Raw genomic sequence first — 12585 nt, forward strand, 5'->3', positions numbered from 1 at the left:
TGGCTCATACCTGTAATCCCAGCACTTTGGGAGGCTGAGGCGGGCGGATCACTTGAGGTCGGGAGTTCGAGAGCAGCCTGGCCAAAATGGTGAAACCCTGTCTCTACTAAAAATACAAAAAAATTAGCTGGGTGTGGTGGTGGGCGCCTGTAATCCCAGCCACTCGGGAGGCTGAGGCTGGAGAATCCCTTGAACCCAGGAGGCAGAGAGTGCAGTGAGTGGAGATCGCGCCGTTGCACTGCAGCCCGGGCGACAAGAGCAAAACTCCTTCTCAAATAAATAAATAAATAAATAAATAAATAATAAAAATATATAAGTAACATGTGAATAATTCTCATAAAAAAATAAACACCAGGCTGGGCATGGTGGCTCATGCTTTTAATCATAGCACTTTGGGAAGCTGAGACAGGAGGATCGCTTGAGCCCAGGAGTTCGAGACCAGCCTGGGCGATGAAGTGAAACCCCGTCTCTACTAAAAACACAAAAATTAGTTGGGCGCCGGGCGCGGTGGCTCACGCTTGTAATCCCAGCACTTTGGGAGGCCGAGGCGGGCGGATCACGAGGTCAGGAGTTCGAGACCACGGTGAAACCCCGTCTCTACTAAAAAATACAAAAAATTAGCCGGGCGTGGTGGCGGGCGCCTGTAGTCCCAGCTACTCGGAGAGGCTGAGGCAGGAGAATGGCGTGAACCCGGGAGGCGGAGCTTGCAGTGAGCCGAGGTCGAGCCACTGCACTCCAGCCTGGGTGACAAAGTGAGACTCTGTCTCAAAAAAAAAAAATAAAAATAAAAAAATTAGTTGGGCATGGTGGTGTGTGCCTGTAATCCCAGCTACTCAGGAGGCTGAGGCAAGAGAATCAGTTGAATCCAGGAGGCAGAGGTTGCAGTGAGTCGAGATCATACCACTGCATTCCAGCCTGTGCAAAAGAGTGAGACCCTGTCTCATAAATAAATAAATAAATGTAAATTTTAAAAAATTAAAAAAAAATCTAAGGCCCCAAATCACATAGTAGAAAGTACCTTCTACAATCTTCTAATCTCTCTCCTCCCCACCCTTATCCTTGGACATATCCTTTCCCCCCATGCATTTACAAACATATGTGCATATATAGATAAGACTTGTTTAGGCCAGGCATGGTGGCTCACGCCCGTAATCCCAGCACTTTGGGAGGCCGAAGCAGGTGGATCACTTGAGGTCAGGAGATGGAGACCAATCTGGCCAACATGGTGAAACCCTGTCTCTACTAAAAATACAAAAATTAGCTGGGTATGGTGGCCGGCGCCTGTAATCCCAGCTACTTGGGAGGCTGAGGCAGGAGAATCGCTTGAACCTGGGAGACAGAGGTTGCAGTGAGCCGAGACTGCGCCATTGCACTCCAACCTGGGTGATATGGGTGAAACTCCATCTCAAAAAAAAAAGAAAGACTTGTTTAGTTTTTACATATTAGTTTATATATATATATATATATATATTTACATATATAATAGTTTTACATGTTTTTACACTGTATTTATTATTTTGCGACTTGTTTTTACTAACCAAAATATCCTGGAGCCCTGTTGATGTCAGTACATTCTTGTGAAGGAATACATATTCATAATATTCCATAGTGCATATGAACCATAATTTAATCTTTTTAGTACTGATTAACATTTGGGTTGTTTCCAGTTTTTCACTGTTATGAACAACACTGTGATAAATATCTTTTTACACATATTGTGTCCATCTATTTCTATAGGGAAGATACTAAGGAAGTAGAATTGCTAGGTCAAAATTTATGTGAACACTGATAATTAGCCTCCAAAGAGCTTTACCAATTTACATTCCCACGGTAGTACATGAGTGCCCATTTCCACACGTCCACACCTACAGTGAATATCCATTCATTCAACATATACTGAGTAACTACTATGTGCCAGGAACTGTACTAGACACCAGGGCACGTCTCTGCCATGCGGCACTTACAGCCTAGTGGAGGGGACAATAATTATTTATCATTATTTCCTTAAAAGGGTTATTTCCTTATTTAGTAAATTATGTAGAATGTTATATCAGAAATGCTATGAAAAAAACAGAGTATTTACCATACTGTGTAAAGAAAACTAGGAATGGCAGCAGAATTGAAACTTTCAATGAGGGTAGTCAAGGAAGATCTCACCAAAGTGATATTTGAGCAAAGACTGGAAGGCAGTGAGGGTGCAGATCTCTGGGAGAAGAGCATTCCAGGCAAAGGAAACAGTTCAGTGTGAAAGTCTCAAGGCAGGGATGTGCTTTGCATCTTCAGAAGTAAAACAAGGAGACCAGTGTGGCTGAGACAGAGTGGGTGAGAGGACCAAGAGGAAATGGGGGACCAGATGGGTTGGGGTTTGTAGGCAATTGACAGGACTTTGGCTTGTACTCAGAGTGAGGAGCAACATAAGAGTTTTGAGCACAAGAGTGACATGACCTGTCTCAGGTGTTAATAGCCTCACTCTGGCTGCTATCTTGAGGATAAAATATGGGGGAAGAGAGGGGGCAAAGCACAGAAGGAGGAGCTATTAGGACACTATTGTAATAACCCAGTTGAGAGATGATAGTGGCTTGGGCCAGGACAGTAACAGTGAGGTAAACACAAGTGGTTAGACTCTGGATACTTGAAAGGTAGAGCCAACATTTCCTGTGGTATTAGAAGTAGGATTGAGTGGGCGGGGCACAATGGCTCACACCTGTAATCCCAGCACTTTGGGAGGCCAAGGTGGGTGGATCACTTGAGGTCAGGAGTTCAAGACCAGCCTGGCCATCATGGTGAAACTCCATCTGTACTAAAAATACAAAAATTAGCTGGGTGTGGTGGCACACGCCTGTAATCCCAGCTATTTGAGGCGGAGGCAGGAGAATCGCTTGAACCCAAAAGGCGGAGGATGCAGTGAGCAGAGATAGTGCCACTGCACTCCAGTCTGGGTGACAGAACGGGAGTCAAAAAAAAAAAAAAAAAGTAGAATAATGTGAGTGAAAGACAGTCAAGAGATAATGTAATTAATTTTGCCAAATAAATGGGTACAAATACACATCTATTGCTTTAATTTGCATTTCTGTCTGCTAGCGAGGTTAGCAGCTTTTTAGATGTTTATTGGCTATTTGTATTGCTTTCTTCAGAGAAGTTTCAGTTTTGCTTTGTTCTCCTTTAGTTTTACTTGGTTAACACTTCATTTCCTTACCAAAAATCTTGCTGCTCATGGGGTAACTTTTGTTTGCTGTTTATCCAACCTCTGTGAGATTAACTTCTCATTTTAGAAATATAGTATTGCAGAAGTGGTAGGCAACACAAGAATTACTTGGCAAGCTCCTTATAGATGAGATAACTGGGGCCCAAAAAGGTTCACTGAGGCTCAGCTGAAGATTTAGTCAAGGTCACACAGCTAAGTGTTGGAATTTTTACTAGAATTAGCTTTTCTGGTAACCACTCAATGTTACTTTCCATCTACTGTACCATCTTATCTTAATAAGAAGTTTGTCTTTTTTTTTTTTTTTTTTAAGACAGAGTTTCGCTCTTGTTGCCCAGGCTGGAGTGCAGTGGCCCGATCTCAGCTCACTGCAATCTCTGCCTCCCGGGTTCAAGCGATTCTCCTGCCTCAGCCTCCCAAGTAGCTGGGATTATAGGCGTGTGCCACTATGCCTGGCTAATTTTTGTATTTTCAGTGTAGACGGGGTTTCACCATCTTGGCCACACTGGTCTTGAACTCCTGACCTCGTGATCCACCTGCTTCGAACTTCCAAGGTGCTGAGATTACAGGCATGAGCCACTGTGCCTGGCCAGAAGTCTGTCTTACCAATAAAATTAGAGCCAACAAACCTATCTCCAGGAGGGCTTGAATTTGTATAGGTAGCTGATCAAAATCAGTAGAAATTTACCATTCAGCCTAAGGCATTAGATTTGCATTGCTTCTACTGTGACCTTGGAAACAGAAAACAGGTGAGGTGTCTTTTTTCTAGGTCCTCCTGTCAATCACATTGAGATCAAGTCACCCCAAGGGCTCCCTTCTGCCTCATTACCATTCTAATTTGCCTTATTGGATCCACCTAGGGTAGGGTCTTTTTTTTTTTTTTTTTTTTACTCTAATAAACCAATATTTTAGATTAAGGGAAAAGAGAAATGGGGTAAGACCAGCTTATCTTAGTGACCAAAGAACTGAAAAAATGAGAACACTGGAAAGCCAAGTCTCGCTGAGTCTGTCCTGTTCAGCAGGACATCTATGTCTGAGGCCTCGGCACCCTTCCAGGAAAAACCAGACATGGGGTGCAAAAAAAGAGCAACAGGCAAGAGGCTCTACCAAAATAATAAGCAGAGAGTAGTGAGTGGATCCACCTTAGCCAGACATATTTTAAAATAAGAGGAAGTGCAGAGAAAATTCCTCTTCCAGCCTGGCCAACGTGGTGAAACCCCATCTCTACTAGAAAACAAAATAATTAGCCAGGCATCATGGCACGTGCCTGTAGTCCCAGCTACTCAGGAGGCTGAGGCAGGAGAATCACTTGAACCCGGGAAGCGGAGGTTGCAGCGAGCCGAGATTGCGCCACTGCACTCCAGCCTGGACAAGAGCGACACTCCGTCTCAAAAAAAAAAAAAGTTTTTTATTTTTATTTTTTGGCTGGGCGCAGTGGCTCACGCCTGTAATCCCAGCACTTTGAGAGGCCGAGGTGGGTGGATCACAAGGTCAGGAGTTCAAGACCAGCCTGCCCAACATGGTGAAACCCTGTCTCTACTAAAAATACAAAAATTAGCCAGGTGTGGTGGCAGGCGCCTGTAGTCCCAGCTACTAGGGAGACTGAGGCAGAAGAATTGCTTGAACCCGGGAGGCAGAGGATGCAGTGTGCAGAGATTGTGCTATTGCACTCCAGCCTGGGCGACAAGAGCAAAACTCTGCCTCAAAAAAAAAAAAGTTTTTTTTTTGAGACGTAGCCTCGCTCTGTCACCCAAGCTGGAGTGGACTGCAGGGGCGTGATCTCTGCTCACTGCAACCTCCACCTCCCAGGTTCAAGTGATTCTCCTGCCTCAGCCTCCCGAGTAGCTGGGACTACAGGCACGTGCCATGATGACTGGCTAATTATTTTGTATTCTAGTAGAGGTGGGGTTTCACCATGTTGGCCAGGCTGGTCTTGAACTCCTGAGCTCAGGCAATCTGCCCACCTCGGCCTCCCAAAGTGCTAGGATTACAGGCATGAGCCACTGTGCCCGGTCTTAAAAAAATGTTTTAAAAAGATTTTTAATGTCAAAAATATCAGACAAGCCAGGCACGGTGGCTCATGCCTGTAATCCCAGAGCTTTGGGAGGCTCAGGCAGGTGGATCACTTGAGCTCAGGAGTTCAAGACCAGCCTGGGAAACATGGTGAAATCCTGTCATTACAAAAATATTAGAAAAGTTAGCCAGGCATGGTGGTGCCTGTAGTCCCAGCTACTTGGGAGGCTGAGGTGGGAAGGTTGTTTGAGCCCAGGAGATTGAGGCTGCAGTGAGCTATGATTGCACCACTGCACTCCAGCCTGGGCAACAGAGCCAGACCCTGTCTCAAAAAAACAAAACAAACAAAAAAAATCAAATAACTCTGGTGCCCAGTAGATGGGGCAGGGGGAGAGGGGGGTGCGCAGAAAGAGAAAAAAAAATTAAAAATCAGAAATACAGAAAAGCACAAGTAAGTATCAACTGTAATTCCACCATCATTCATGTTTTGGTATTCACATCATTCCAGTTTAAAAAAATATGTAAACATTTCATCTCTGAGAGGTCTGAACAAAAAAACATAAAATAAAAATGTCAACATTCTATACAAAATTAGGTTACTATGGACAGTTTCATAATTGGATTTCTCACCTAAATATAGTATAAACATTTCCCCTTATCTCTAACTATTCTTGTAAAACATGGCCTTTAAAGGCTACATAGGGTTATGGCATATCCAGTATACGAGCTCCACAAAGGAAAGTACTTGTGCAGCCAAAGAACAGTGCTCAGTAGCCACGTGCTGAAAAGTACATGAATTTAACTCCCTGTTGCTGGATATTGAGTATATTTCATATTTTCTCTACTATGAATATTCTCACACAAAAATCTTTCTGGACAGCTCTGATTACTTTCCACAGACTCAATTCCTAGAAGTGAAATTTACTGGGACAAAGGGTATACATTTGAAAACATTATTAGGATGACCACATAAATTATCATTGAATGAAAGACCACTTCTGGGTGGAAAAGGAGATCCAGGACTACCCTGGTCAAAGTAGGATAAAAAGTCACACATTACATGATGCCAAATTATGCCTTAGGGGCTATAGCAATTTACATCCCTACTAACAGAGTATTAGAAAACCAATTTCTCAGGGCCTAACGTCTGTGACTTTACTTTTTTTTTTTTTTTGAGACGGAGTTTTGCTCTTGTTGCCCAGGCTGGAATGCAATGGCACGACTTGGCTCACTGCAACCTCCGCCTCTCAGGTTCAAATGATTCCCCTGCCTCAGCCTCCCAAGTAGCAGGGACTACAGGCGCCCGCCACCACGCCCAGCTAATTATTATGTATTTTTTTTTTTTGAGATGAAGTCTTGCTGTTGTCACCCAGGCTGGAGTGCAATGGCACGATCTCAGTTCACTGCAACCTCTGCCTCCCAGGTTCAAGCGATTCTCCTGCACCAGCCTCCTGAGTAACTGGGATTGCAGGCGCCTGCCACCATGCCTGGCTAATTTTTGTATTTTTAGTAGAGATGGGGTTTTACCATGTTGGCCAGGCTGGTCTCAAACTCCTGACCTCAAGTGATCCACCCACTTCGGCCTCCCAAAGTGCTGGGATTACAGGTGTGAGCCACCCCACGCCCGGCCAATTTTGTATTTTTAGTAGAGACTGGGTTTCACCATGTTGGTCAGGCCGGACTCGAACTCCTGACCTCAGGTGATCCACCTGCCTTGGCCTCCTAAAGTGCAGGCATGAGCCACAGCGCCCAGCCCTGTTTTTAGAGGCAGGTTTTTGCTGTTGCCCAGGCTGGAGTGCAGTAGCACAATCATAACTCACTGTAACCTTGAACTTCTGGGCTCAAGTGATCCTCCCGTTTTAGCCTGCCAAAGTGCTGGGATTACAAACATGAGCCACTGTGCCTGGCCTACTCTTTTTTTTTTTTTTTTTTTTTGAGACGGAGTCTCGCTCTGTCACCCAGGCTGGAGTGCAGTGGCGCGATCTCGGCTCACTGCAAGCTCTGCCTCTGGGTTCACACCATTCTCCTGCCTCAGCCTCCTGAGTAGCTGGGACTACAGGCGCCCGCCACCACGCCCGACTGAGTTACATTATATACATCTTCAATTATATGTGCTTCATAAAAATATATAAATAAAAGTAGAGAGAGAGCCAGAGAAAGTGGGGAGGGCTAGAGGGAGGAGATGGGGTCGGGGAGAGAGAGAGCGTGAATATTTAATTGTACGAATGATCTGTTCACCATCCCAGGAGACAGGAATGTGCTATTCTCTTGGCTGGCCTGTTTCTACCTGCTTCTCATAGCATAAACATCTCACTTCATGGAGTGAGTCTACAATTTAGTTACGTGTTTTTTGTACAACATGGTTCCCATACACAAACCAATGCCTTTATCTGACACACAAGTGAAGAAAGAATAATCTGTCTTAATGCTAGACTGTCTCTGTTGGATTTACTAAATGACAGTATGTTGGTTTCTGTAGGTCACATTTAACATACATTGTAGAAAATTTAAGGTTAACAGTGGTAATCTTATCCAGTGGTATTATTTAATTATATAAAGATTTCCTATGTATTAATTTTAGGACCTAGGCTGGGTGCAGTGGCTCACGCCTGTAATCCCAGCACTTTGGGAGGCCAAAGCGGGCCGATCACCTGAGATCAGGAGTTCAAGACCAGCCTGACCAACATGGAGAAACCCCATCTCTACTAAAAATACAAAATTAGCCAGGCGTGGTGGCACATGCCTGTAATGCCAGCTACTCAGGAGGCTGAGGCAGGAGAATCGCTTGAACCCGGGAGGTGGAGGTTGCAGTGAGCTGAGCTTGTGCCATTGCACTCCAGCCTGGGCAACAAGTGTGAAACTCTGACTCAAAAAAAACAAAAAACAAAAAACAAAGAACCTAGCTTACACACAAGACATAAATCCATAATTTTTATTCATTTAAAAAACCCTGCTATTACCATATGAACTCAATATTCAATGCCAGTAATTTAAAAAAGGGGCAGAGCAGGACAGAGGAGACATGTAAACTTAATAACATGTATTGCAAACAGTAGGTACCAAATGGGCTTCCAGCCAGTCCTCCACACAAGGAAGTTAGGATGTTTCAAAGAGCCCTTATAATAAAACAATTTTGGCACATCATGTTTCTAGAAAGGAGCACTTAATTCTCTTTCAAATACCAATATCCCTTTAGGAAGATGGTAGTCTACAGTATCTTCATTTTATGATGAGGAAACCGAGGTCCAGAGAAATGTAAAGTAACCTGGACCATGATATAGTCAGTCAAATTGTTGGGGGTATAAAGATTAAAACTTGGTGTTGCCTACATTTTCCAAGCTGCCTACCCTCAGACAGTAACAGCAGTGACTGGAATATTAAGAAATGTTCTCTCTTCTGTGAGACAGCCACGAAGAATACTTAGGGCACAGCAGAATGGTGTAGGGCAGAAACAGCTAGAGGGCTTCAATAGCATGAACAATACGGCAAAGAAAAACAGAAAAAAAACCTTAATCCCAGATAGACTAAACCCCAAAGACAGATACAGATCTTTAATTTAAAATCAAGTGAGTTTATTCATGGAGAAAACAGTAACAAAACACCCTTGGGACTTTCTTATTCCAACAATTAAAATTGCATTAAAAAGCCAACAGGGAGTTTGGAGACCGAAATGACATGTAGAGAAACTAAATTCCCCTTTCCTTGGGTTTACCTATATTTATCTTTTAGGCAAGAGAGATAGTTGTGATTAATTTCTTTTCTAAGAGACAAGATTTTCCAGTTCCATTGTTTTCATGTGTAAAGGATTCTTCCATGAGAGCCAGAGAGGTGGAAGAGAAGATCAAAGAATTTGATGATGCCTCAGGGAGTTAAGAAGATGAGACTAATAGCTGGTTCACAGAACCACAATTTTACCATAAATTACCAGATGGAGTGGAGGGAGGGGTACTGTATTTCTCATTAATAAAATCTGAGGTATTTAAATACTCTGCAAACATGGAAACTCACTTCTACCTTCCTCAAAGGAAATAGCAGAGGCTGAGAAGGCTGTTGTGGAAGAACATACCTCCTTGGACTGACTTCTCAACATACATTACAGCCAACATGTAACTAGGAACAGACCATGTCAAACACTTCTCTGAGCAAAGTGGCTGAGTTTACTTCTGCGTGGGTTCCAAGGCAACAGTGTGATCAACAATGAGTTCTTCCCTGTCTCTGTTTTTGGCTTGTCTGGGTGCTGAAGTCCACGGCAATACACAATAACATGATCATTTACGGTAAGCAGGTGCCTGAGTAAAAAGGATGGGATCTCCAAGTCTCAGCTGTCAGGGTTTATCCTGGCCCGTTTTACTTCGCTATTCTGGTCATCCAGATGGCAGAAACCTTCTGTACTGATGTCTCTTTTTTCATCCTTGATGGGTTCTAGAGGGAAATTCTGGTCTGTGGCCAGGACCTGTCGGACAGTCATGTTAACACGAGCGGTCTTCAAGTAGCTGGCACACACCTGCCAGTCCTCCATAGAACAAGGCTCTACCATTGAATCTCTCGGGAGGACAGCAGGGAGAGGTGCCTCTAGGCAGTGAGGCAGGCCTTCCCCTTCTGGATTTGGAAGGACACGAGGGACTGCGTGGTTCAAGAGGCGGCTGAAACCCGACATTATCATGATGTCACCACTGTGCATAAACATGGCCGTGGGGGCCTCATCCCTTTGAAGACCACCCAGGAGAAAGATGGCGGACTGTCCAAAGCTACAAAAAATAAGTAAAAACACACAACAATAAAAAAGTATAAATTTTGTTTATTAACTATGACTGGGAAAGTTACTGCCAACTGTGTTATTTTGTAATTTCAGGTTGATATTTATTGCTCCCAAATCCTCCTTTTTAAACTGTGCTAAGATCCTTCTCTTCTGGCTTGTGTCTATGAGTGACCAACTCATGACCTTCTCTACCTATAGTTATGACAGCCCACAGAACTGCTGCAAAATAAAATTGGATGCAGTTAAATAAGCAAATGGAGAACTTAGCTTTAATGTTATCCATTTAAGTTTTATTGATGGTTTTTTTTTTTAAAGACAGAGTCTTATTTCGTCACCCAGGCTGGAGTGGCTGGAGTGCAGCGGCGCGATCTCGGCTCACTGCAACCTCAGCCTCCTGGGTTCAAGTGATTCTTGTGCCTCAGCCTCCAGAGTAGCTGGGATTACAGGCGTGTGCCACCACACCCGACTAATTTTTGTATCTTAGTAGAGATGGGGTTTTACCGTGTTGGCCAGGCTGGTCTCAAACTCCTGAACTCAAGTGATCCACTGGCCTCGGCCTCCCAAAGTACTGGGATTATAGGTGTAAGCCATCATGCCCAGCCTATTGATGTGTCTTTGAGTCTTTCAATAAAATCATTTGAGTTCTTTACTATGTTTACCATTCCTCATTTTAAAGATAAGGCAATTAATAAAAGGCACTTTCCCGAGATACAGGTGCAAAACTTGGCACAAATTTAAACTTACTTTTAGGGAGACAAGGAGAGTAAACTACTCAGGCTTTTGTGCTTTGCTCTATAGTTTGCTCTTCTATACCAAAGGTCACTCGCTTTGCTTTTATGGCTTTCCACTTGTCTATTCCACAGAGCACTGACAATACCTTTCATTATAAAAGGTAGGTTACGGCCAGGTGCAGTGGCTCACGCCTGTAATCTCAGCACTTTGGGAGGCCGAAGTGGGCGGATTGCCTGAGCTCAGGAGTTCACGACCAGCCTGGGCAACACGATGAAACCCCATCTCTACTAAAAAAAAAAAAAAAAATTAGCTGGGTGTGGCGGTGTGCACCTGTAGTTCCAGCTACTCAGGAGGCTAAGGCAGGAGAATCACTTGAAACTGGGAGGCGGAGGTTGAAGTGAGCTGAGATCAAGCCACTGTACTCCAGCCTGGGTGACAGAGCAAGACTCTGTTTCAAAAAAAAAACAATAATAAAAAATAAAAATAAAATAAAAGGTAGGCTCCATGTGTCTTAAACAGAGATACTAACTATAATTTGTTAAAATTTCCAGAAGTGGAAGATTATAGAGTCCAACCACTTTTTTAAAGTTAAATACCTGTATTTATTTTAGAGTAAAATGCCTTAGAAAAAAGAATTAAATGATAAAAAGTAATCCCAAATCCCTGGAACTAACTCACCTGAATGACAGCAAGGGTTTGGAGTGATCTAGCTCAGATCTGTCTACGTGGATTCCCAGTGTGGAGTCCAGGCGGTAGTAATTCAGGATCCCTGCTTCGGCTCGGAAATCCTCAAATCCACAGGCAGCGGCTACTTGTTCTGAGAGGAAACCCAGGTCAGAAGGGAAAGGTGTGTAATGATCTGCTGAGTATTTCTTTGGTAAATGTAGAGAGAATAAGAAAAATAAACAATGATCTCAGGAATACAGGAAACTATAAGATTAATTACCACTTTAAAATAATCTTACTTACAAAGATATTAACACAGCATTATCTATCCATTCTTTTCTTTTCTTTTTTTTTTTTTTTTTAAAGACAGGGCCTCAATCTGTTGCCCAGGCTAAAGTCCAGTGGTGTGATCATGGCTCACTGTAGCCTAGACCCCCTGGGCTCAGTGATCCTCCTACCTTAGTCTCCCAAGTAGGTAGGACCACAGGTGCGTGCCACCATGCCGGGCTAATTTTTTTTTTTTGGCAGAGATGGGGTCTCACTATGTTGCCTAGACTGGTCTCAAATGAGCCTCCTGCCTCAGTCTCCCAAAGCGTTGTGATTACAGACATGAGCCACTGTGCCCGGTCTATCCATCCATTCTTGGGGTATCTAATGATCTAATAATGAATCATTCAAACACCCAAGTACCTGTTATATAACAGGCACTGTGCTATATACTGCATTGAGTCTATACATGAAGCAATTACTCCACCACCCTCTAGTTAGTATACTCTATCTGTAAATGAGACAGTTCTATTAGGGTAAAAATGCAACTCAAAACCGTCATTGCCAACAGGTGCCCAAGGAAACACAAGGACTAAATATAATGTAGTATCCTGGATAAGATCCTGGATATTAGAAAATTAGATATAAGAACAAAGATATTAGTTAAAAACTAAGGAAATCTAAATGAAGTACAAATGCTATTACAGTAATGTATTACTATTGGTTAACTATTTGAGACAAAGGTACCATACTAAAGTAAAATGTTAATAATAGGGGGAGAGCACGAGCTCTCTCTGTAATATCTTCTCAACTTTTCTGCAAATCTAAAACTATCCTAAACTAAAAAGTTAATTTATAAAAAGGCAACTCAAATACTATAGCCAGTTTGGTTTTGGACCTCTCAGCTTGCAACATGGCTTAGTGGCAATTTGACTAGTCAATCTGA

General features: G+C 43.2%; 1 protein-coding gene across 1 annotated transcript in view; it reads right to left on the reverse strand.

Moving 5' to 3' along the window:
- Positions 1 to 8133: 8133 nt before the first annotated feature.
- The window catches only part of ALKBH1 (alkB homolog 1, histone H2A dioxygenase), a 35606-nt gene continuing 31154 nt past the window's right edge, over positions 8134 to 12585 (reverse strand). The window contains exons 5-6 of the mRNA XM_003808881.5: positions 11385 to 11578; positions 8134 to 9963 (exon numbers count right to left, since the gene is read on the reverse strand). Coding sequence (XP_003808929.1) covers positions 9534 to 9963; positions 11385 to 11578 — 624 coding nt within the window. The 3' untranslated portion in view covers positions 8134 to 9533. The remainder of the gene's footprint in view (positions 9964 to 11384; positions 11579 to 12585) is intronic.

Source organism: Pan paniscus, chromosome 15, assembly GCF_029289425.2.
Source record: "Pan paniscus chromosome 15, NHGRI_mPanPan1-v2.0_pri, whole genome shotgun sequence".
NCBI lineage: Eukaryota > Metazoa > Chordata > Mammalia > Primates > Hominidae > Pan > Pan paniscus.